At 38.8% G+C, this 18,190-nt stretch overlaps 1 protein-coding gene across 2 annotated transcripts in view; it reads right to left on the bottom strand.

The window, feature by feature from the left end:
- The window catches only part of ASIP (agouti signaling protein), a 30,075-nt gene extending 13,217 nt beyond the window's left edge, over positions 1–16,858 (bottom strand). The window contains exons 1-3 of one of the 2 annotated variants that reach the window (XM_064465016.1): positions 16,758–16,843; positions 11,252–11,357; positions 8,116–8,191 (exon numbers count right to left, since the gene is read on the bottom strand). Coding sequence is in view for 1 of the 2 variants with exons in the window: in XM_064465015.1 (XP_064321085.1) it covers positions 16,758–16,783 (26 nt within the window). In the remaining variant the exon portion in view is untranslated. Of the gene's footprint in view, positions 1–8,115; positions 8,192–11,251; positions 11,358–16,757 lie in introns of both variants that reach the window. The other variant, XM_064465015.1, reaches the window with a different exon arrangement.
- Positions 16,859–18,190: the final 1,332 nt, after the last annotated feature.

Here is an 18,190-nt window from a genome sequence, read left to right as displayed (position 1 = left end):
ATTGACTGCACAGAATGCGAAGCAATGTGCTTTTTCAGGGCTTTAAAGGGCATTGTCAAAATGTAAAAACATGAGTAAATACAAAGAAATAGCTGTTACTCATCCTCAAAACAACAAAATAATTTAAAATAAAATCAGTGCAAGCAAAACTCTCCCCACAGAATAAACCGGGAGGCCCTATTTGAAGTCTAACCTGAATCTCAGTGCATTTGGGTTGTTTCATTCGGTGTTGGGGGGTAATGGCCTGAAAATCTTAGGTCCCCATTTTGCACGGGCTTTGTTACCATCGAGTTTGTGGTTAGGAAGCCAGAATGAAACTCAATCAAATGATTAAGAGCAAATATGTGATGGTCTGTTACAGAAAAAAAAAATGCTTAGAACAAATGACACAAGTTTGTCCTTCTTGTTAGCTATGAAAGAAGGGGATTGCATTTGTTTTCATTTTGATTTTTTGCATTTTCAAATTTTTGATGTTGTAATCATTTGGTGTGATTGTTAACCCTCTAGGGCTTGAGGCTGGAGGAAGGAAAATTGAGTGGAACTTCTTAAATTGCTGAGTCCAATACACTGTTATCCCCCACAATCAGCGCACGCTCATCTCTTTGTAGGTGAAAGACTAGGTAGACCTCTGTTATTCCAATGGTAAAGCCCTTCCATGTCTTCTGGCTTAATTTCCATATAGAAATTAAATTTTCTTTTAATTTTCAGCCTAAATGTATTCATTGCCATTATATATTTATGAGTCTTGTGGCACTGTTATCTTGCAGTACTGAATTCTCTCCTCTTCCTTTCTTGCTCAGCTATTGGAGAGAAAAATCCATGCACCCCTCTGTTTTTATTTTATTACATGAGATACTTTTGTAATCTCTGTGATGCTGTGGAACTGCATTCCTTAAATTAACTTTGACACGTCATTTGCCATTAAGCTGTAGTGTAGTTTAGGCAGTAAGGGACATAGGGTGGTCTGTAGTCCTACCTCCTGCTCAAGCCAGTGCCAAATTAGATCAGGTTGACTTGGGATCTCATTCAGTCAAGACCCAAATATCTCCATAAACAGAGTTTACAAAACCTCTCATTTGATCAGCTCCTCTAGCCTATCAGCCACTCCTACCAACTTGACAAGGAAACTTGCTGAAAGTGAATCCTATTCCATCAACTAGATGATTATTAATAAAGATGCTAAGTGCTACTGGTCCTGGTTTTGACCCTTGTTGGACTCCATTAGTAACTGGCCAACAGCTGGACTTCATACCAGTGATCACCAGCCTTTAAGTCTGTGCACTAGCCAGTTTTCCACCTCCCTTATGGTCCACTAATCCAGTCCTTATCTCTCCAGTTTGGCTATAAGGAGACTTTGGGACATTTTGTCAAAGGCCTTGTTGGATTCAGGGTATGCGTTGAGCAATACGCTCTCCTTTTCATTTATGCACGCATCCAGTTATTCTCACCTCCAGTCACCTCGGCACAAAAGGCAATCAGGTTGGTCAGATATGATTTGCCTTTGGTATGTTAATGCTTGCTGTTTGCAATTCCTTTTTGTCCTTCCTGTGGCTGGAAATGGCTTCAAGGAATATGTGCTCTACCACCTTCCCAGGGACTGAGGTCAGTCTGGCTAACCTGTAGTTCCGTGGAATTTCCTCCTGTCCTTTTTGAAGATGGATGTGATATTTCCTTTTATTTTTCAGGCATGAGGAGCCTCCCCCAGTTGTCATGACCTTTCAAAGTGAGCAGCCTGGCAGTAATATCAGCCAGCATCTTCAGCATCCTGGGATTCACCCTGCTTGGTCCCATGGATTTTTCTATATCCAGCTGGTTTGTGTGCCCTCTGCAGTGGGTAATGACATGTTCCCAGGCCAAAAGCAGACTTGACCAGCCTGGGGAAGACATCAAGTATGTCATCTTTTATATATTCCTGCTCCACTGACTGCTTGAGTCACTCTGGATATGCTCAAAGCCTCCCTTGGCTGTGGTGTTGGTGGCTGTGTGGTTGGGCAGCAATGGGTAATAGCACAAGGATCCTTGTCAGTCTCTCTGCAACTTCCCAAATCTCAGCCCCAGAAAACAACAAATCTTTGGAGTTTTGCAGATAGGGACCTCCATCTCCAAGAGGGTGTCTTCTGTATAATTCTTTCCAGCTCTATGGAACTGCTTCTAGGAGGATAAGCATGTTCTCCAAAGATGGGAAACTGGCGAAGTGTCTATGTTTGAAGACTGTAGGAAAGACGAAGCTGTGAAATTACTGTTGCTCCATGTTCACTTTCCAGCGAAACCACTGTATGAAATATTTATCCCCTTACTATCTTGTAAGAGCGTACATATTGTTTTGATTAAGAGATGCTACTTTTCTGACATGTCCTACTCTCTTCCTATCCATGACTAGAGACAGGCTTTACAGACATGGATGTGTGAGATTTCCTATTTGTATTCACTATAAGCCCTCTATTGTCTTAGGTTTTGTTCTATTTGTACATTCAGGAACAAACTGGCTTTCATGCTATGATCAAGACATCTAAGAGATGAAGGGTGGTTTTTTTTTAAATAGGATATCAGTTACGAGATATTTGATCTGTGACTGGTGGAGGCTGATGATTAGCTTCAGCTAATCCTTTGGGCTACAATTATCCTTCTGGCGATTATGGCAATGTGATAAATAAGAACAATGATCAGTTTATATCTGACAGTAAAACCAAAATAAAATCACTCTCTGGCTTTCCCTGCTGATTAATTTTAAGTGACTTTCTTGAAAAGTCAGAGGACAGAGAGTCTTCACAGTGAAGGTAATGGACGAGAAGTAGTGTTGAGTGCCATATGATACCTATTTGCAGTGGATGGAAAGCAAAGTAATAGGAGATGTAGTATTGGTAGAGGTACCTGCTATGTAGTAAGTGCATAGAAGATGGGGTCCAGCTGTGGTGATCAGACTTGGTGATCAGTCCAGAATGTTAGATCTGAGAGACTGTTGGGGCCCCAAGTGCACCAACAGGGTCTGCAACCTCTTCCCTGCTGCTGGCAATTTGGCTACCTGTGTTCGAGGCTGCCTCTGATATGGTGCAGCTGTAACCTGGGGTCAGGCTGCTGGGGAAGAGCTGGGAGATGCCTCTTCAGGGGCTCCCTGCTTTCCTTGGATGCCATGGAGAAGGCAGGAGTTCCTCCTTAGCTGATGGCAGAAGGACCTGCAAAAGGGAAACTTGAAGGGGGTATGACTAAAGGGCTAAATTTAAAAAAGAATGATAAATGTATTTTATTTGTTTTCAGTGTGTAACAGAACTTCTAAATATCCTACTCTTCTGCTTGCTCATATCCGTGACATCCTAAACTAGAGGGTTCTGACTCCTGTTAGTCTTTGGTAATAAGCATAATTTCTGCTTGAAGGTACCACTTGTGTATTGGTGACATGTTGACCTGCCACAGCCAAGAAAATGCTGAATGGTGAGAAGAGAAGATCTTTCTGGCATGGTCACTGATGGCTATGGGGAGAAACAGAGGTTTCTGGACATTCCTTCCACATGCAGGCAAGGTCATGTTATCCTGACATGTGGCATGGACAAATAATAACGGTTGGAGCCATTAAAGTTTACAGCTACCCAATGCAAATTAATTTGTTAGACTTATGTGCACATCATGTACCATATGGAAGAAAGATGTCACAGCATTCTTGGGTATCTATGCAAGATCAATGAGAGATGAGGTCTATCTCTACAAAGTACAGCTTTCTTCATGGAAGAAGGGAAATCCATGTGTGGCTCACAAGTGGGAAATAAGGATGAAGACAAATGTCCGGAAGATATCTGTTAATTTATAAACTATCCATATAAAAACAACATGAATTCTAAGAATGAAAAAAAAAATTATGGACAAACATCTAAGAGCAAAATGAATATTGTACATTCAGGATGGGAAATACTGTTCTGGAAAGCAGTGACTCAAACGGGTTTGGGAGTGGTGGTTGAAAATGGGCTCACAGTGTAACACTGTTGTCAAAAGTGCTAATGTAGTTATTGAATGAGAAAATAGGACCAATTTCAATAGAAGAGAATATTTATTTTTTATGGCTATTCTGGAATACACTCCAAGAACATCACTAATTGAGTGGAAAGAGTTTGGATAAACTAAAAAAGATCAAAGGAATGGAAAAGTATGACTAAAAAGAGCTCTCAAAGTTCAATCTCTTCCATACCAAAGAAAAACCGCCTCGGTTCCTGAACATACTTGGCAGGGTTGGAGGGAGGATGGGTGACAGAAGGGTTTTCAAGCAAGACGACAAAGGTATGATGAGATGAAATCACCAGAAGTAGAAGCCAGGTCTAAAAGTTTTCCAAGATCTGGACTATTCTGGCTCACTAACAATTACACTTTAGAATATCTGTCCAAAGGCTGATAGGGGTTTTCTACTATAGAAGCTTTAAATGTTTATTTATATACACGAAGAAACACAAATTCTAAGCAAAATTGCTGGAAACTACATCATTGTCTGAGTTATGTGCTTATTAACAATTAGACCTTCAGTTTTATTTATGATCTTATAAGTTTCTGTGCACACTCTGTGCCAGGAGTGTGGATGTTCAGTTCAGCTAGGGCATGCTGGGGACACACTTCTCACAGATAATCCTGGAGACAAAGATGTTTCTTTTACAGTTATGGCTCTACAGTTTTCCTACCAACTTGACTTACCTCTCCACTTACTTATTTCAAAGTGTGTTGTTTCTTCTTTTTTAAATCCTAAGATCTCTGAAAGCTCATTAGCTCTAGGAAAATAAATCATATTTAACTCCCGAGTGGCCTACTGAAGCAGCCTGTATCAAAATCTTAGAAAGCATACACTGAAACAACAAGGTTTGAAATTCAATATGCAAATGACAAAAATCTTAAGGTTAATCCCTAAATAGTATGTCCATAGATTTTTATTTTATCCAATATTACAACCGATGATTCATTGAGGGTCATTGCAGATGGTTCCCCAGAGTGAGATTGGTCACCTTTATGGTTCTTCTTTTAAGCAAACATATTACCACCACCAAGAAACATGGGTGTTGTTACCAGCTGCAGCCTTCCCAGTGGGTATCCCCTAAAAGAACATACCTGCTGCCATCAGCAGCTGGATATCAGACTTGCAGCTGCTCTGAGCAGAGGTCTGTATTTCAGGGTTGCTTTACACTGGTACAGAAAATACCTCAGTTATAGACACCTTTGAAAAGTAGATGGCAAGATCCACTAAAAAGTGTACTCTGCAGGATGAATAGAAACAAGCTTATACGTGTACACTCAATTTGGACACTTTTGACTGGGATATTTCTATCAACAGGATGAAAACATAGTTAATATTTTGCTAAACAGTTAAAATTATCATGTTGAATCAATTTGAAATGCTTAATTAAACACTATTTTTAATTTAATGCAATAGTCCTAAGTATTTGTAGGTAAGAATGCATCTCAGATTTTTTCATGGCATGAGCATTTAAAAATGCAGAGAGAAGCAAAGGAAAAGGGTGTAGCGAGCACTTCCTGAGCAGAGCACTGGTCAGTGCTGCCTTCTACTTCCTTATAACTCAAATTCAATATGCTTATTTCAAATTAAATGGTAATTTAACCACCCAAGTCAAAGGAGATTGAAGAGAAATAGTGTGATTTGAAAAACAAATTTCATAAGCAAATGCTGTTCAAGAAGTCAGTGGGTTTTTCTGTTAAATTTGCTAGTTATAAGAAGTGTTCTTAAAACTTAAAAACGTTACGCATTATTTCTTTTATGCAAATATGTATGCCACATGAGCATGCACACTTAATTAACAAGGTGTTAACTATCTAGTCAAGAGTTTTAGTAGGTCTTTACTCTGCAAAATACTGGGGGCTAATTCATGCATGTAGCTCTACTTATAAGTCTGTTTGTGCATAACAGAATAAAGGGAATGCTAAAGATAAAAACCTATACTGAAGCTTGCAAAATTCTTCTTCAGTTTTCAGTGAACTGTTTTTTTTCTATGTACAAGAAAAATAACATTTTTTTTCCCCTAGTTATCTTCCCTATCTGTGATCATTCATGTAGTTTTGCATTTGCGCTAGAATGCTCGTGAACGATTTCTGAGCCTGCTTCAATGGAGAAAAAATAATTTTTTTTTTCTGGGGAAAAAGTGGGAGATGCGTAGGGAAGTGCAACTTTGATGTTTGGAAAGTCAAACAAGAGACATGTTCTTTTAAAAAAACCAACCAAACCAACCAACAAAAAAAGCCCAAAACAACCACCACAACCAAACCACAGAAATCCCCCCCGCAACCCCTAATAGCTTCAAAAGACCTTTTGGAGAGAGGCTGTGGCTAAAACTGCCCAAAATGGAGACTGGAGAGACTTAAAACTATCTAAATAAAATGCACTTAACTCCTAAGGTGGGGGGGAGGAGGAGGGGAATGCTGACAGGCTCTACAGTCAAACAATGCCTATAAAGGACCTTCCTGTCTCAATCAGAAGTGTTTCTGATACTAAGAAGATGACCCATGGCTATGAAATTGCCAGCAAAGCAACAAAGGCACTTCTGACCACGATGAGCTATCCTTTTCTTTATTCATATGGTTGAAAGTCTGAAGAAGAGAGCTGTATTGGGTCTGGCTGAGATGGCGTTCGTTTTCCCCACAGCAGCCCACATACTGCTGTGCTTTATATTGGCAGCTAGAAAGGTGTTGCCTTAGAAAGGTGTTAAACACCAGTGGTTTGCCTAGTGCTGAGCAGTGCCCGCACAGCATCGAGGCTATCTCCAACATTCCCACGTCACCTGTAGGCTGGGGATGCGCCAGGTCCTGGGAGGGGACACAGCCAGGACAGCTGACCCCAACTGACCAAAGCTAAGAGAAAGGGGGCATTCATTATTTACGACATTTGTTTTCTGGAGCAACCACTACGCGTACTGAAGCCCTGCCTCCTGAGAAGTGTCTGGACATCGCCTGCTGATGGGAAGTAGAGAAGAAATCTTTTGTTTTCCTTTTGCTTCCACACACGGCCTTTGCTTTTGCTTTTTTAAACTGCCTTTATCTTGACCCACAAGTGTTTTTTCTACCTTACTTTCTGCCCATCCTGTCCTGCGGAGGAAGGGAGTGATAAAGCAGCTTGGTGGCACTTGGCATCCAGCCAAGGTCAATGCACCACATTAGTATACAAGGAGAAATAAAGTAGGAACAAAAGTAGACAAAAATACGGAAAATGGTGAAACACATCCATTTAGGAAAATAACAAATGTAATGACTACTGCAGTCACTAGAAAATCGATAGAAATGCTATAGAAATTTAGACTGAAAGAAAAATGTTAGTATTATATAAATTACCTTTCAATTTTGTATCTTGTTAACTATGTAAAGCAACTGTTGCTTGCTAAACTTGCACAAAATTATGTAATATTAATGGTGGATTAGACACTTAGATATGTGTAGCATAGAATTACTTTTTTGTGACGTGCTATAGGGAGAACTTAGAGGGCAAATTAGAAAAAGAATTACACTCTGAAGTTTGAAGAGAAATGTTACCGCTCCCAAAACAAATAAAATCTAATCCCTTAAAATCTTTCAGGAGTTATAAAAGCTTTAGGACAATGAAGATTTTTTTTCAATATTATATAAGGATTTTACTTACCTTGCTTGGATGGAGAAAAAGAATAATTTAGCTAACCAACTGAAGCAGTGTGAAAACACAGCTCAGGAAATGTACTTTGTTAGCGTTAGAATCACACAATAAAAGAGTGTAGAGAGATAATATAATATTTAAAGTAATTGCAGAAAAAAGATGCAAGTAGACTAAACTAAAAAGCAAAATTTTCAACAAAAATTGAAGAGCCAGCTACATCAAACAGAATCGAAACAATCTAAATCGTGGGCAATACTGAAAAAGAAGTATTTGAAGTGGGACAGAAAACTGGAGCCAGTAAATGCAGAAGAGCAAAAAGGTAAAATGTCAAAGTAAAGTTTTAAAACTTTACTGCTTCCCAGACTGGTTAGATAGATTTGCAGGACCGATTCGAGCATAAAGGAAGATAAATATCTCCAGTGCCATGTGGCAGTAAAACACAATCTTTTAACTCCAAGCAACACAGTGGAAGTTAAATGCCCTGTAGAAGACGTTAAATGTTTTGGTCCTACCGAAACAGCGAGCTGTTGTCCTATTCATCAGGCTCTAATGAAAATCAGTGCAGCCAGTCTCCCTTGTTCTGATGATCTGCAGAGAATATAGGCAAAGCTTTTGGAGTTGTTTGTATTCCCCTTTGACTGCTGAGCAGCCTGCTTTTAAATATCGCCTCCTCCTGAAAGCAACGCAGAAGCATTTACTGAATTTTAGCTGACAAAATTATAACAAGGATGGCCAGTCTACTCTTTTCTACTTGAATTTCTGCTTTTTCTCAGTGATTTTTTTCCCCCTTCTCTCTTCTACTGTTGCCCTGAAAAAAATCTGGTGGAAAGGTGACCCTCAGCCCCTCCTTTTTCTCCCCATTTGAAAACCACAGGGGCAGTCCTGCTCCAGCAGTCTTCAAGCGGAGCCTGCTAGTTTTTTCTGTCTTTCAGGTAGAAGAAGGTACACAATAGGGGAGCCAGCGATAAAAAAAATCTGATTAAAAAAATCTGTTGTGATCTTCAGTACTTGTTTAGGGCTCATTACTGCAAGTTTCCGTATCTGGCAGTCTCGCTTCTTAGAAAGGTCATTATAAATGCTGGGCCTGTGCACAAGCAGCTCCTCAGCGTTTCCCTGAGCAGGAGAATAGAGGAGTTTTTCATTGATTAACTCCACTACAATAAGAGAGTTTTGTGGAGTCGCTAAAATTAAGAACATAGAGGAAGAAAGGCTTTGTTCTTACGCTTGATAACTGCGTGTACAAAAACCAGACAGGTTTACCAGAATGTGGGCACAATTATTCAAAATATATCAAATGTCCCTTTATAACTTTAAGGGTTTAATTATACATTTCAATGGTTTATTAATACTTTTTGTTGGCTGTTCTACATCTATGTGCCTGCCATGCCTGCCATGAGGGGTTTTTTTAATGCTTACTTGGTTACGTTCAGAGCGAGGGGATGGACAGAAATAGGTAACTGTTGAGCTGTTTCGCCGCTGACAAGACAGTTCGTGTTTGCAGCCAAGGGCATCAACATTTTCAGATTGCAAAAAATGACAAAGCCTCAATGGGTTTTTTGGCATTTATCAAATTTGATTATACAGCCTCAAGAGTGTTTGTATGAAAAAAGGCCCTGATATGAAATAAAACTGTAGCCCCTTTGCATTCCTCTGTGTGATTAACAAGTCTATTTTTATGACAGTTTTTCAGTGTTCCTTCAGGATCTCGTCAGGACTGCTCCTGGGTTGGAAGAAAACCCTCCCTCTTTTCGGATGTCTTTTTATTTTTTTCCTCGGTAGGCCTCCCAAAATGTGGTAGTTTAGGTGAGAAAGATGATACTAAAGTAATCTGAGCTGACTTTACAGGACTTGAAACATTTGCAAAATGGGAATTGCTGCTTTGGAGTTGAAACTACTCCTCACAACCCATGTATTGGAAAAAAATGTAAATATTAAAAGTTTAAAAACTTTTTTATTACTTCTGATTTAAGGCACTAACAGATTGTGAAGTTGCATTTTTTTGGAGTGCTGCCTAGCATGTAAGGTCTTTCATTTTCCATTTATTTAATCACAGATTTCTTTTGAGAGGGAATTAAGACACTACAGATTGTTTCTTTCTAGTAAATTATCCCAGCTCCTCACTGACTGCAGCCATTTATTTGGTTGGTTTAAAATACCGTGCTCTTGTGATTGTCTTGAGTACCTGTCATGACTGATTTCCTAGGAAACTCCTGTTGCCAGCACTGTTGTATGCATATTCTGTAAGTAGGACATTTTTATTTTTTTCTTTCCCCCATCAAAAATTATTTCCTCCATTTCTGTATTTTTGTACCAGCTTCAGTTCTCCTCTTCCCTAGTGAAACAGAACAATGGATAGACCATGGCTGTGTGACTGAAACTATGATTTGAGATAAGTTTGAACAGTGAGACTCCGAGGGGACAAAAAGGACACAACTCTGTGCGTTGAGTGCGTAGGTAATCTGTTACGGTGAGTGAAGGTATTCATCCGTGGGCTTGTATGCTTTCCTGATTCAGGGTCATATTTTTGCAAAGACAGAAGTCTAAAGTAGTTTAACTTAAGTCATAATGCAACGATTCCAGATTTACATGGAGGTGATTGGAGTTGGATAATAAATTTGACCAAAAATCAGCTTTTCACGGAAGACACGTATAACAATATAATATCGCTATGCAAATACAGTGCTAAGGGGGATAACTACTGCAGTAAACTGATAGAACTAATGTAGACTTTCAGCATTCAAATTAAACCTCACCAGGGTGAAAAAGGGCTGTTAACATCTTTTTGCTTCAAACTGAATAACTTTATAAATCAAAGAAGAGTTTCTGCATCCAAGATGTCTCTTTTTGCAACAAAATCTGAAGAAATGTGGTTTTCCATTCTCTGCCCTGATACTGTCAAATGAAAATTTTGAAGTGCCTTCAAAGAAGTAGTAATTAAGAATTTAATATTTAAATCATTGCACAATAAAAGAGGTAACTAAGCCACACATCTGTAACACACTTTCAGTATTCTTTACTAAGATATGTGCTGCTGTAGTATGGCAGTAATAGTGAAAAGATGTTATCGGGAACTACGTTTTTAATGTGAAACCAGCCTTTTGTGGCCAAACCTCTGTGCTTTGCAAGCCAGCAGAGACGGACATGGACTCAGCCAGATGTTATGCAGATAATTAGCTCTTTGTTAAGGATCCATCTAATGACATGACTTGTACCGTGGAAGATTGGGACATAGGCTACTTTGCTTGTAATCCTTTGAATATCTAACTGAAAGTTAGTCTCCCCGTTTGATTTGAAATGTCTTTAGATAACCTTACCTAAATTTTGTGACAATTTAGATAACTAGAGCCCGTTTGAACATTGCTCAGCTGTTGTTACAGACAAATATAGCAAAGACCAAAAGGTTTTCAGAAACTCTGGTGTTTGGTGTTAAGGCACAAGCCAAATTATATCGCAGAACACCTGGGAATTTCTGTTCCTGCTAAAGGAAATGGACAGTGCTTAGCCTCTGCTGTTCCAAAACGTGCCCAGAGCGTTAGCGTGGATCCCGGAGCGCTCAGGGATTACCCACCAACAGAATTCCACATGAAGGAAAGATGTGTCCAGCAACCAGAAATGTGGGCAAAACCACATGTGTCTTCTCTGAATTACCTGAATGTGCTTGAGAAGCACGTTTGAGGGACCAGATGGAGACAAACACGATGAGAAAAAACGTGTGGTGCTCTGAGTACGTCTCAGGGTAGCTCTGAGAAGAAACCTAGAACAGCAGGAGGAAGGCAGGCTTACATGAACATAAAAATATTTCTGAGGCTTTTGAAAGGACAGATGTTTTTTCCTCATTGTTCTCTGCTGGTGTTGCTTCACTTTTGTTGGGTGATGAATATAAGCGGCACACTTATGGGTAGAACTGGTTGAGTTTTAGAGGGTCGGAATGTTCTCAGTCATGAAAATTGTCATTTATTACATGAGAAACTTTAACAGCAACCAAATTTCCAATTGAAAGAATTTCAATTACAAAACTTTATGTGCTGAAACCTGCAGGGGAATTTACAGCATCAGCAACTTCTTTTCTTTGGAAATGCTGTTTTTATTCAATTTCAAAAGTTCAAGTTCAGAATATTCTGATTTTTTCTTTTTTTTTTCCATTCGAAATAAAAATTACTTAGTCAAAATTTCCCATAAAGGAAAATCTATGTTTCAGACACTGCGGTTATCTGAATTAGGGCCAAATTCTGCTCTTAGCTTCTGTTCCAGGCCCGAGGCACCAAATTTATATCTTGTTGTATCATAGACATTTATGGGATATAATTAATTTTCTTATTTAAAAAAGAAAGAAATCCCAGGGATTTGTTCTGTGCTGCTTTGAAATGAAACTCCGCTGTAACTCTGGAGAATTATTTAGGTTGTCAGACATGATGCAGGCTGGTTTGCATTCACAGTACCAGCCATTGTAGCCTTGTGTAAAATTTGGGGGTGTGTGTGCATTCATGTGTCTTTCTCTTCCCTGTTTGATCTCAGTCAATTTTCTCCCTGCTTGGCTCATTATATTTTCTATTGTAAGTTTACAAAACAATAAACATATTTATTTTGCCTTTCCTTTTTCCCCCGTATTCCTTCCTTCCTTCTTTCCATAGTTGGCACATCTTGGCTTTTCTTCCTATTCTTTTGTAGTGTCTCATGAACATATTCTTCTATGACATTTGATTTTCCACACTTCTTTTTCTATCCCACTGTTTCCCTTTCTTCTCTTCAACATGTTTTGAGGCTCTATTTTCTGTCTTTCCTTTATCCACCTTATTTTTTGCTCTGTCAGTTCCCCTCATTTTGTCATCCTCTCCATCTCCTCATAATTTCTTCTAGCTTCCTCACCGTACCCTTCATCACTATTTGTTATTCCCAACACATACCGGTGTGTGACACCCTGACTTTTTCATGCCTACCTCCTACCTGTACCTGGGACCCTCCTCACGTGCACATCTTTCTGCAGGTGTTATTAGTTGCGTTAGGAGTGGGATGAGACAACAGAAGGAGTTTTTCTCCTGTTCCCATAAGGATCTGGCTACGCATGTGGTCTGTTGGCCATTCAGACAAGGATCAGTGCGCATCCATTGCCTGCAAAGTCCATTGAATAGTCTGTGGGTAGTTACAGATCATACTTTTTAACCGCATTATGCTACTTTATAGTAGGATTTGATGTCTTTCATGGGTATACGAGACCAGACTCCTCTCAGCAGCGTCTCTGATTTTGGAGTGCTCTTTGTATGAGAGAAAGCAGCCTGATCCATCCTTGTTTTGCCGCATTTATACGTCACAAGAAAGTAACGCTAATTTATTTTTTTTCCTCAGTTGCAAATGCTTTTTTTGGGAAACCCTTGCTATTCTGAGCACCTTTGCAAGTTGGCTTAAGATGTTTTTCCTAATACATGAACAAGAAAGTTAGAAGCCCGGCTTAAATAGAAGTTGTTATTTACAAGACTGTCACTGGTTTTAGAAGAAGGTTCTCTCCTTCTGTGACGTGTTAATGCCAGCAGGTGATCTTTGCTGGAAGGACAATCCGAAGGGACAGTTACAGAATTCACAGGAACATGCTGCTCACTTCTAAGAGGAGAAATAACACGTGTCTTTGGGCAGCAATACAGTGTAAGGATGGGAAATCTCTGAGCAAAATCAAATTTCCACATTACCATACTTTGAGACTCTTATGAGCTTCCTGAATTAAGTCAATTATACGTCTAATCAGACATTTGCAGATTAGAAACCTTTCTATTTTTCAGATATGGTGAGATCTGGGAATGCAACTATGAAATAACTGGCAACTAACAAAAATATTTTAATAGAAAGAACATCGGAGTGGAAATTTGCAGCTTATATACCTAATATTTTAAAAAGCGAACAGGTTATTACAGACAAATAAATTCTTATCCATACATGACAAAATGGATAAAAATAATTTAAAATAGAGCAATGAAGTGTCTGAAACATCATGATATGATGAGGTTTGAACAATACAATCTGCCATGAAAGAGTTCCTTTACAGAAGGGCTATCACCTCTCAGTGAGGTTTCTCGTTCTCTTAAATATGAGGTCCTGACCCCTCCAGAAAGCAGATCACTTAGTTAAACAGTTTATACATGATCTAGTTCTTGCTTTTGTATGGGAATAGAGGTAACAGAAATCTGAAGTACCGCTTCATGCACACCTGGCTGTGCAAAAATCAGTGGAAGGCGGTTTAAGACTGTTATTTCAGTGGTGCATCTCTTGCTGCCGGCTCTGTGGAGTTGCACTGCTATAAAAGCAGAGATTTTTCTGCAGTAAGTAATGAAGACGGGCACATTTGGACAACATTCAGAGAAACCTTTGTGTTTGGAGAAGTGATGTGAATGATGCAAGTGAAATTGATCTGATTTATGTTTTTGAGTAAAATACTGTGAACTGTTGCACTACATTTTGGTAAAATAATACTACATCAGTTCAGAAGAATATCTGATCTTTAGGTTTGAGAGGTCTCGTTTTTAACAGTTTACTGTCAAATCTGAGAAATCAAAGAATGCTATTTCACTGGAAGCAGTCAGAAGGAGTAAAATCCACACACGGCTACAGGTTAGTACTGCTGTGTTTATGCAACATAAAAACCCACCGACCCCACCCCACCCTGTTGATATGCTCTTGTTAATATTACTACAGCTTATCTCATTCCTTCATTGCTAGGAAATTTATAGCTTGTCTTGTCTTTCATTCTTATGATGATCTAAAGTCTTTCAGCCAGATTTGACCTTATTTCTTTACCTGTTGCCCTAATTTTCAAAACATTGTGGCGAATATGAAATACGATTTTGCTTTGCAATTTAAATGCTCTATTTCTCGGAGAACAGAAATATAGAGACTATATTGACCATAGGAATATTGAAAATGTCAAAACTTTTGGACTGAAGCAACACTAGGCAAAGTATTGACTCGAAAACTTAAAAAATTAATCCATACCACCTTTTGTGATGTTTCTTTAATAATGACAACACCCATGAACAGTTAATCCTAACCTTTTTTTCTTTCATACTTAATCAGAAAGGGGTTTAACCGAAGGCTAAATATTTCAAATTTGTGTTATAAACTTTCCTGGCTTGCTCCTGCTTTCCTAAAAATATGTGATAAAACTTTAGAGGATGTGTCCTTAGGTAAAAGTTTCTTCACTTGCCTGAAGAATAAAGACAGCAAGAGCAAAACAGGTAGAGAGGAGCGTTAGGAATAATGCAGGGAAGAAAGAGGCAATAGTGACATAAACTTAAAGGTGGCAGATGTACGTTAATTACTGACAGTAATATTTTTTAGCTACGCTCCCTGTCGCATCTGTTTCAGCTCTGATCACGTCTGTGATAGGTTTTTAAACCTTTACATTATAAATGTTTTTAGGGAAGGGATTTTCATTACTCTGTGAAGTACCTGCTGTATTTCTGATCGCTGCAAAAGTAATACTTGGTGCATTGCTATGCCACAAAATGTCAAATATATGCACTAATATATATATTCTATATATCTAAAGTGAGGTTTGAGAAATGCTTCAATATTTTACATTGAATTCTTATATTCTTTGTATTTTAAAGTACAAGCTGTAATGATAGTCAGGACCAATCCATGAAAGGAAAAATAGTATTTAGATTAAATATCTAATTTACATTCTACTTTCACAGCTTTGTTTATTCATGTTACAGTCATAATATTTTTCACACCTTAGTGATTTACTGTGCTTTGAGGGACCCATCTAAGCATTAAAACAGACTCTGCTGTTGGTATCTTGCAACCTCCTAAGTGAATTGTAATTGTTCTACTACATCTATTTGCTAACTAAACACAGAAAAGGAGTTTAAATACCCCATAATATTCAATTAGTGTTCCTACATTTCTGTCTGTTGCAACAACATTTTGTATCAGACAGTTCTCAGTAGCGCTACTGTATGTTTTCAGATAAATCAGTACATTTCTTGTTGCAAGGGAGCTTGAGAGGGAGGAACAAAAATCCCTCACAAAACCGGCCTTACAGTAAATTTTCCTTCTTTTTTTTTCTTTTTTCTTCTCTACCATTTAATGCTTATAGCTACTGGAAGTGAAGATTGTTGATCTAATTGCCCTACGAAAAGTTATCTGAGCTTGCCATCCGCCTTCAACAAATAGAGTGAGCGTTCTTGGAAACTTGCTAGAATTAATCTTAAAGTGTAAAACTTCTTTAGCACTTGTGTGAGAGCCACAAAACTGGGTGCACAGGAAATCAAGCATCACATTTAATGACCTATTCATTAAAGTCTTCAAATATTCAGAACTCCCACCTTCTTATTTTCTGTATGAGAAAGGCAACAGACATCTGATCCTTGTTAATACCATCAGAGTGTTTACATATTTCAGAAGTTTAAGCACATAATAAGAACATCCTGTATAAATCTGAACATATATGATGCATAATGTTTATAAATAGGAGTTGCTGATACTGGAAGAGGGCAGAAAAAAATTTTGGAAACCACTTGAAAAAATGATCTAATATTCAATGAAGTCACTCCTGAAACTGAAAACAAGATTTCACTCTCCACAGCAAAGAAATTATGTCGTTTTCCCCTATAATATAAAGAATTTGAGGCCAGTACGAGACAAAACTCTGAAAGCACTAAAAGTGTGTTTCATATGAAAAGATATTTATAAGTCTTAACTGTCCAGTTCCTAAAGGCAAACTAGTAGTTTGAAAAGCACAAAGAAAACACTATCTTGCCCATAAAGCAGAGTTGCAGAAATTAATATTTTCGTTTAATTAAAACTTGTTGTCTCCTTTCTTAATATATTCATTCACCTATCTTAATATATTAATTTTTTATTTCACGGAAACTGGTGAGTAGTCATTACCCTTCATGTTTCAGCTGACCAGTGCTATTATTTTTAAAGTAGATGATGTTTATCTATTTATGCAAACATATAAGCAGAGTGTTTAAGCCATAGATTTCTCAGGCCCCTGTATTTTCATTTTAGCTTGCTAAACAAATCAATATCACACCTGCAGTTCTCGCTGGAGCTGCATCTTCCTAAAATATTTTGTTTTAATTTAGAAAAACAGTAAAAATAATTATGAACAAAACCAAAACATCCACTTAAATAATAATTTACTTAATACTTTACTCACTTCAGGCATGTAGCTGGCGAGACCATTCTCCACTTCAGCCTGGTTTGAAAGCCGCTGCTGAAGTGCTGTGCATTGGCTGGCAGTTCTGGCTTTTCTCATTGCAACGAATTTCACTGCAAGCTGAGTGGAGCTAACCCTGGTAAATCCCTTGATTTATCTAGAGCTTCCTGGATAACTCAGGGTTTATGGCCTTTCTATAGATTTATTTTTCTTAAACCACCAAAGAAAAGGAGGTAACTGTAAAAACTGCTGTAGCATTAAGGCATCCTGGCATTGTAGTGTCACCCTAAGGGCAGCAAGGAACGGCAGGATATGCTCAATAAAGTTTGTTTAGCTGCATTAGAAATGAACCTTCAAAAGCATTTACCGCATACCTTTCTTATAGGTGTTCCACTGTCTATATTTTTAACATTCTGGTTCTGCTTCCTTTACATATAAATCAGAAGTCAACCTTCAATTAGTGAATTCAAGATGTGTGAGGTCTTGCTTATAGTGAATATCCAAGACACATTGGCAGGGGCAGTACTTTGAAAGGGTTATACATTTTGTCCTCCCTCTCCAATGCAATGCCAAATGGGACTACTCTTGTCAGTTCACATGGTCCTTTATACTTACAGAACAAAAGTTTATACGTCAGGTACATAAGACAATGGAGACCCAGTGTGCTGTTCTAGAGGAGCAAGCATCTGATAATATACTTTCATGCTATTATGTGCCGTTATGGTTCTATGGGTGTGACCTGTTGGTGACTTGTTTTGTGCCTTTGGTATTGGCAGCTACTAAAAGTTAAAAGCAAAGGCCTAAAGACTATATTCAGCATTGTCTTGATACCAGGTTACTAGTACAGACCCATCATAGAGGGAAGTTTATTGGTTTGGCAGCTTCCTTTTTGGAAGCATGAAGGGGCAGAATGTTTGGACTTAATGGGGTTTCCATGTTTTACAAAAAACCACACCCCCCAAAAAAATTAGGTTTCACTGACCAGATATTTTGCCTACTCCAGGGGCATGAGGAGTAGGGGCATGAGGAGTAGGGGCATGAGTATGGCCTCCAGAGCCAGGGTCCTCTTTCCACCTCAGTAATGGTGGACAACAGCACTGGAACCTGTGATCATCCAATGCTAAAATCAAGCCACTGAGGGCTGGGTTTTTATCAAACTTGTGGGGGATTAAAAAAGGTCAAGGGGGTTTGGAGGACTGTAGAGAAGGCAAATGCCTCTTGCTGGCCCCTTTGCTGGGTTCACTTGCCAGGAAGTTCCGTTCTAGCCCTGGGGCTTCTCTGCCAGGGATGATGTTGCCTTGTAGTATGATGTACAGCTGAGGACTTGGGGCTGCTTCTCTTTTGCTCCATTCTACAGCTGGAAACCTCTTCCTTCCCCAGCAGAAGAGCATTTCCCTCCCATACCCAGGGCACTCACTGATCCCATATGTGCT

The sequence above is a fragment of the Phalacrocorax carbo genome, chromosome 14, assembly GCF_963921805.1.
Source record: "Phalacrocorax carbo chromosome 14, bPhaCar2.1, whole genome shotgun sequence".
Lineage (NCBI taxonomy): Eukaryota > Metazoa > Chordata > Aves > Suliformes > Phalacrocoracidae > Phalacrocorax > Phalacrocorax carbo.
Note: the sequence above shows the minus strand (reverse complement) of the source record. Positions and strands in the feature narration are given on the sequence as shown.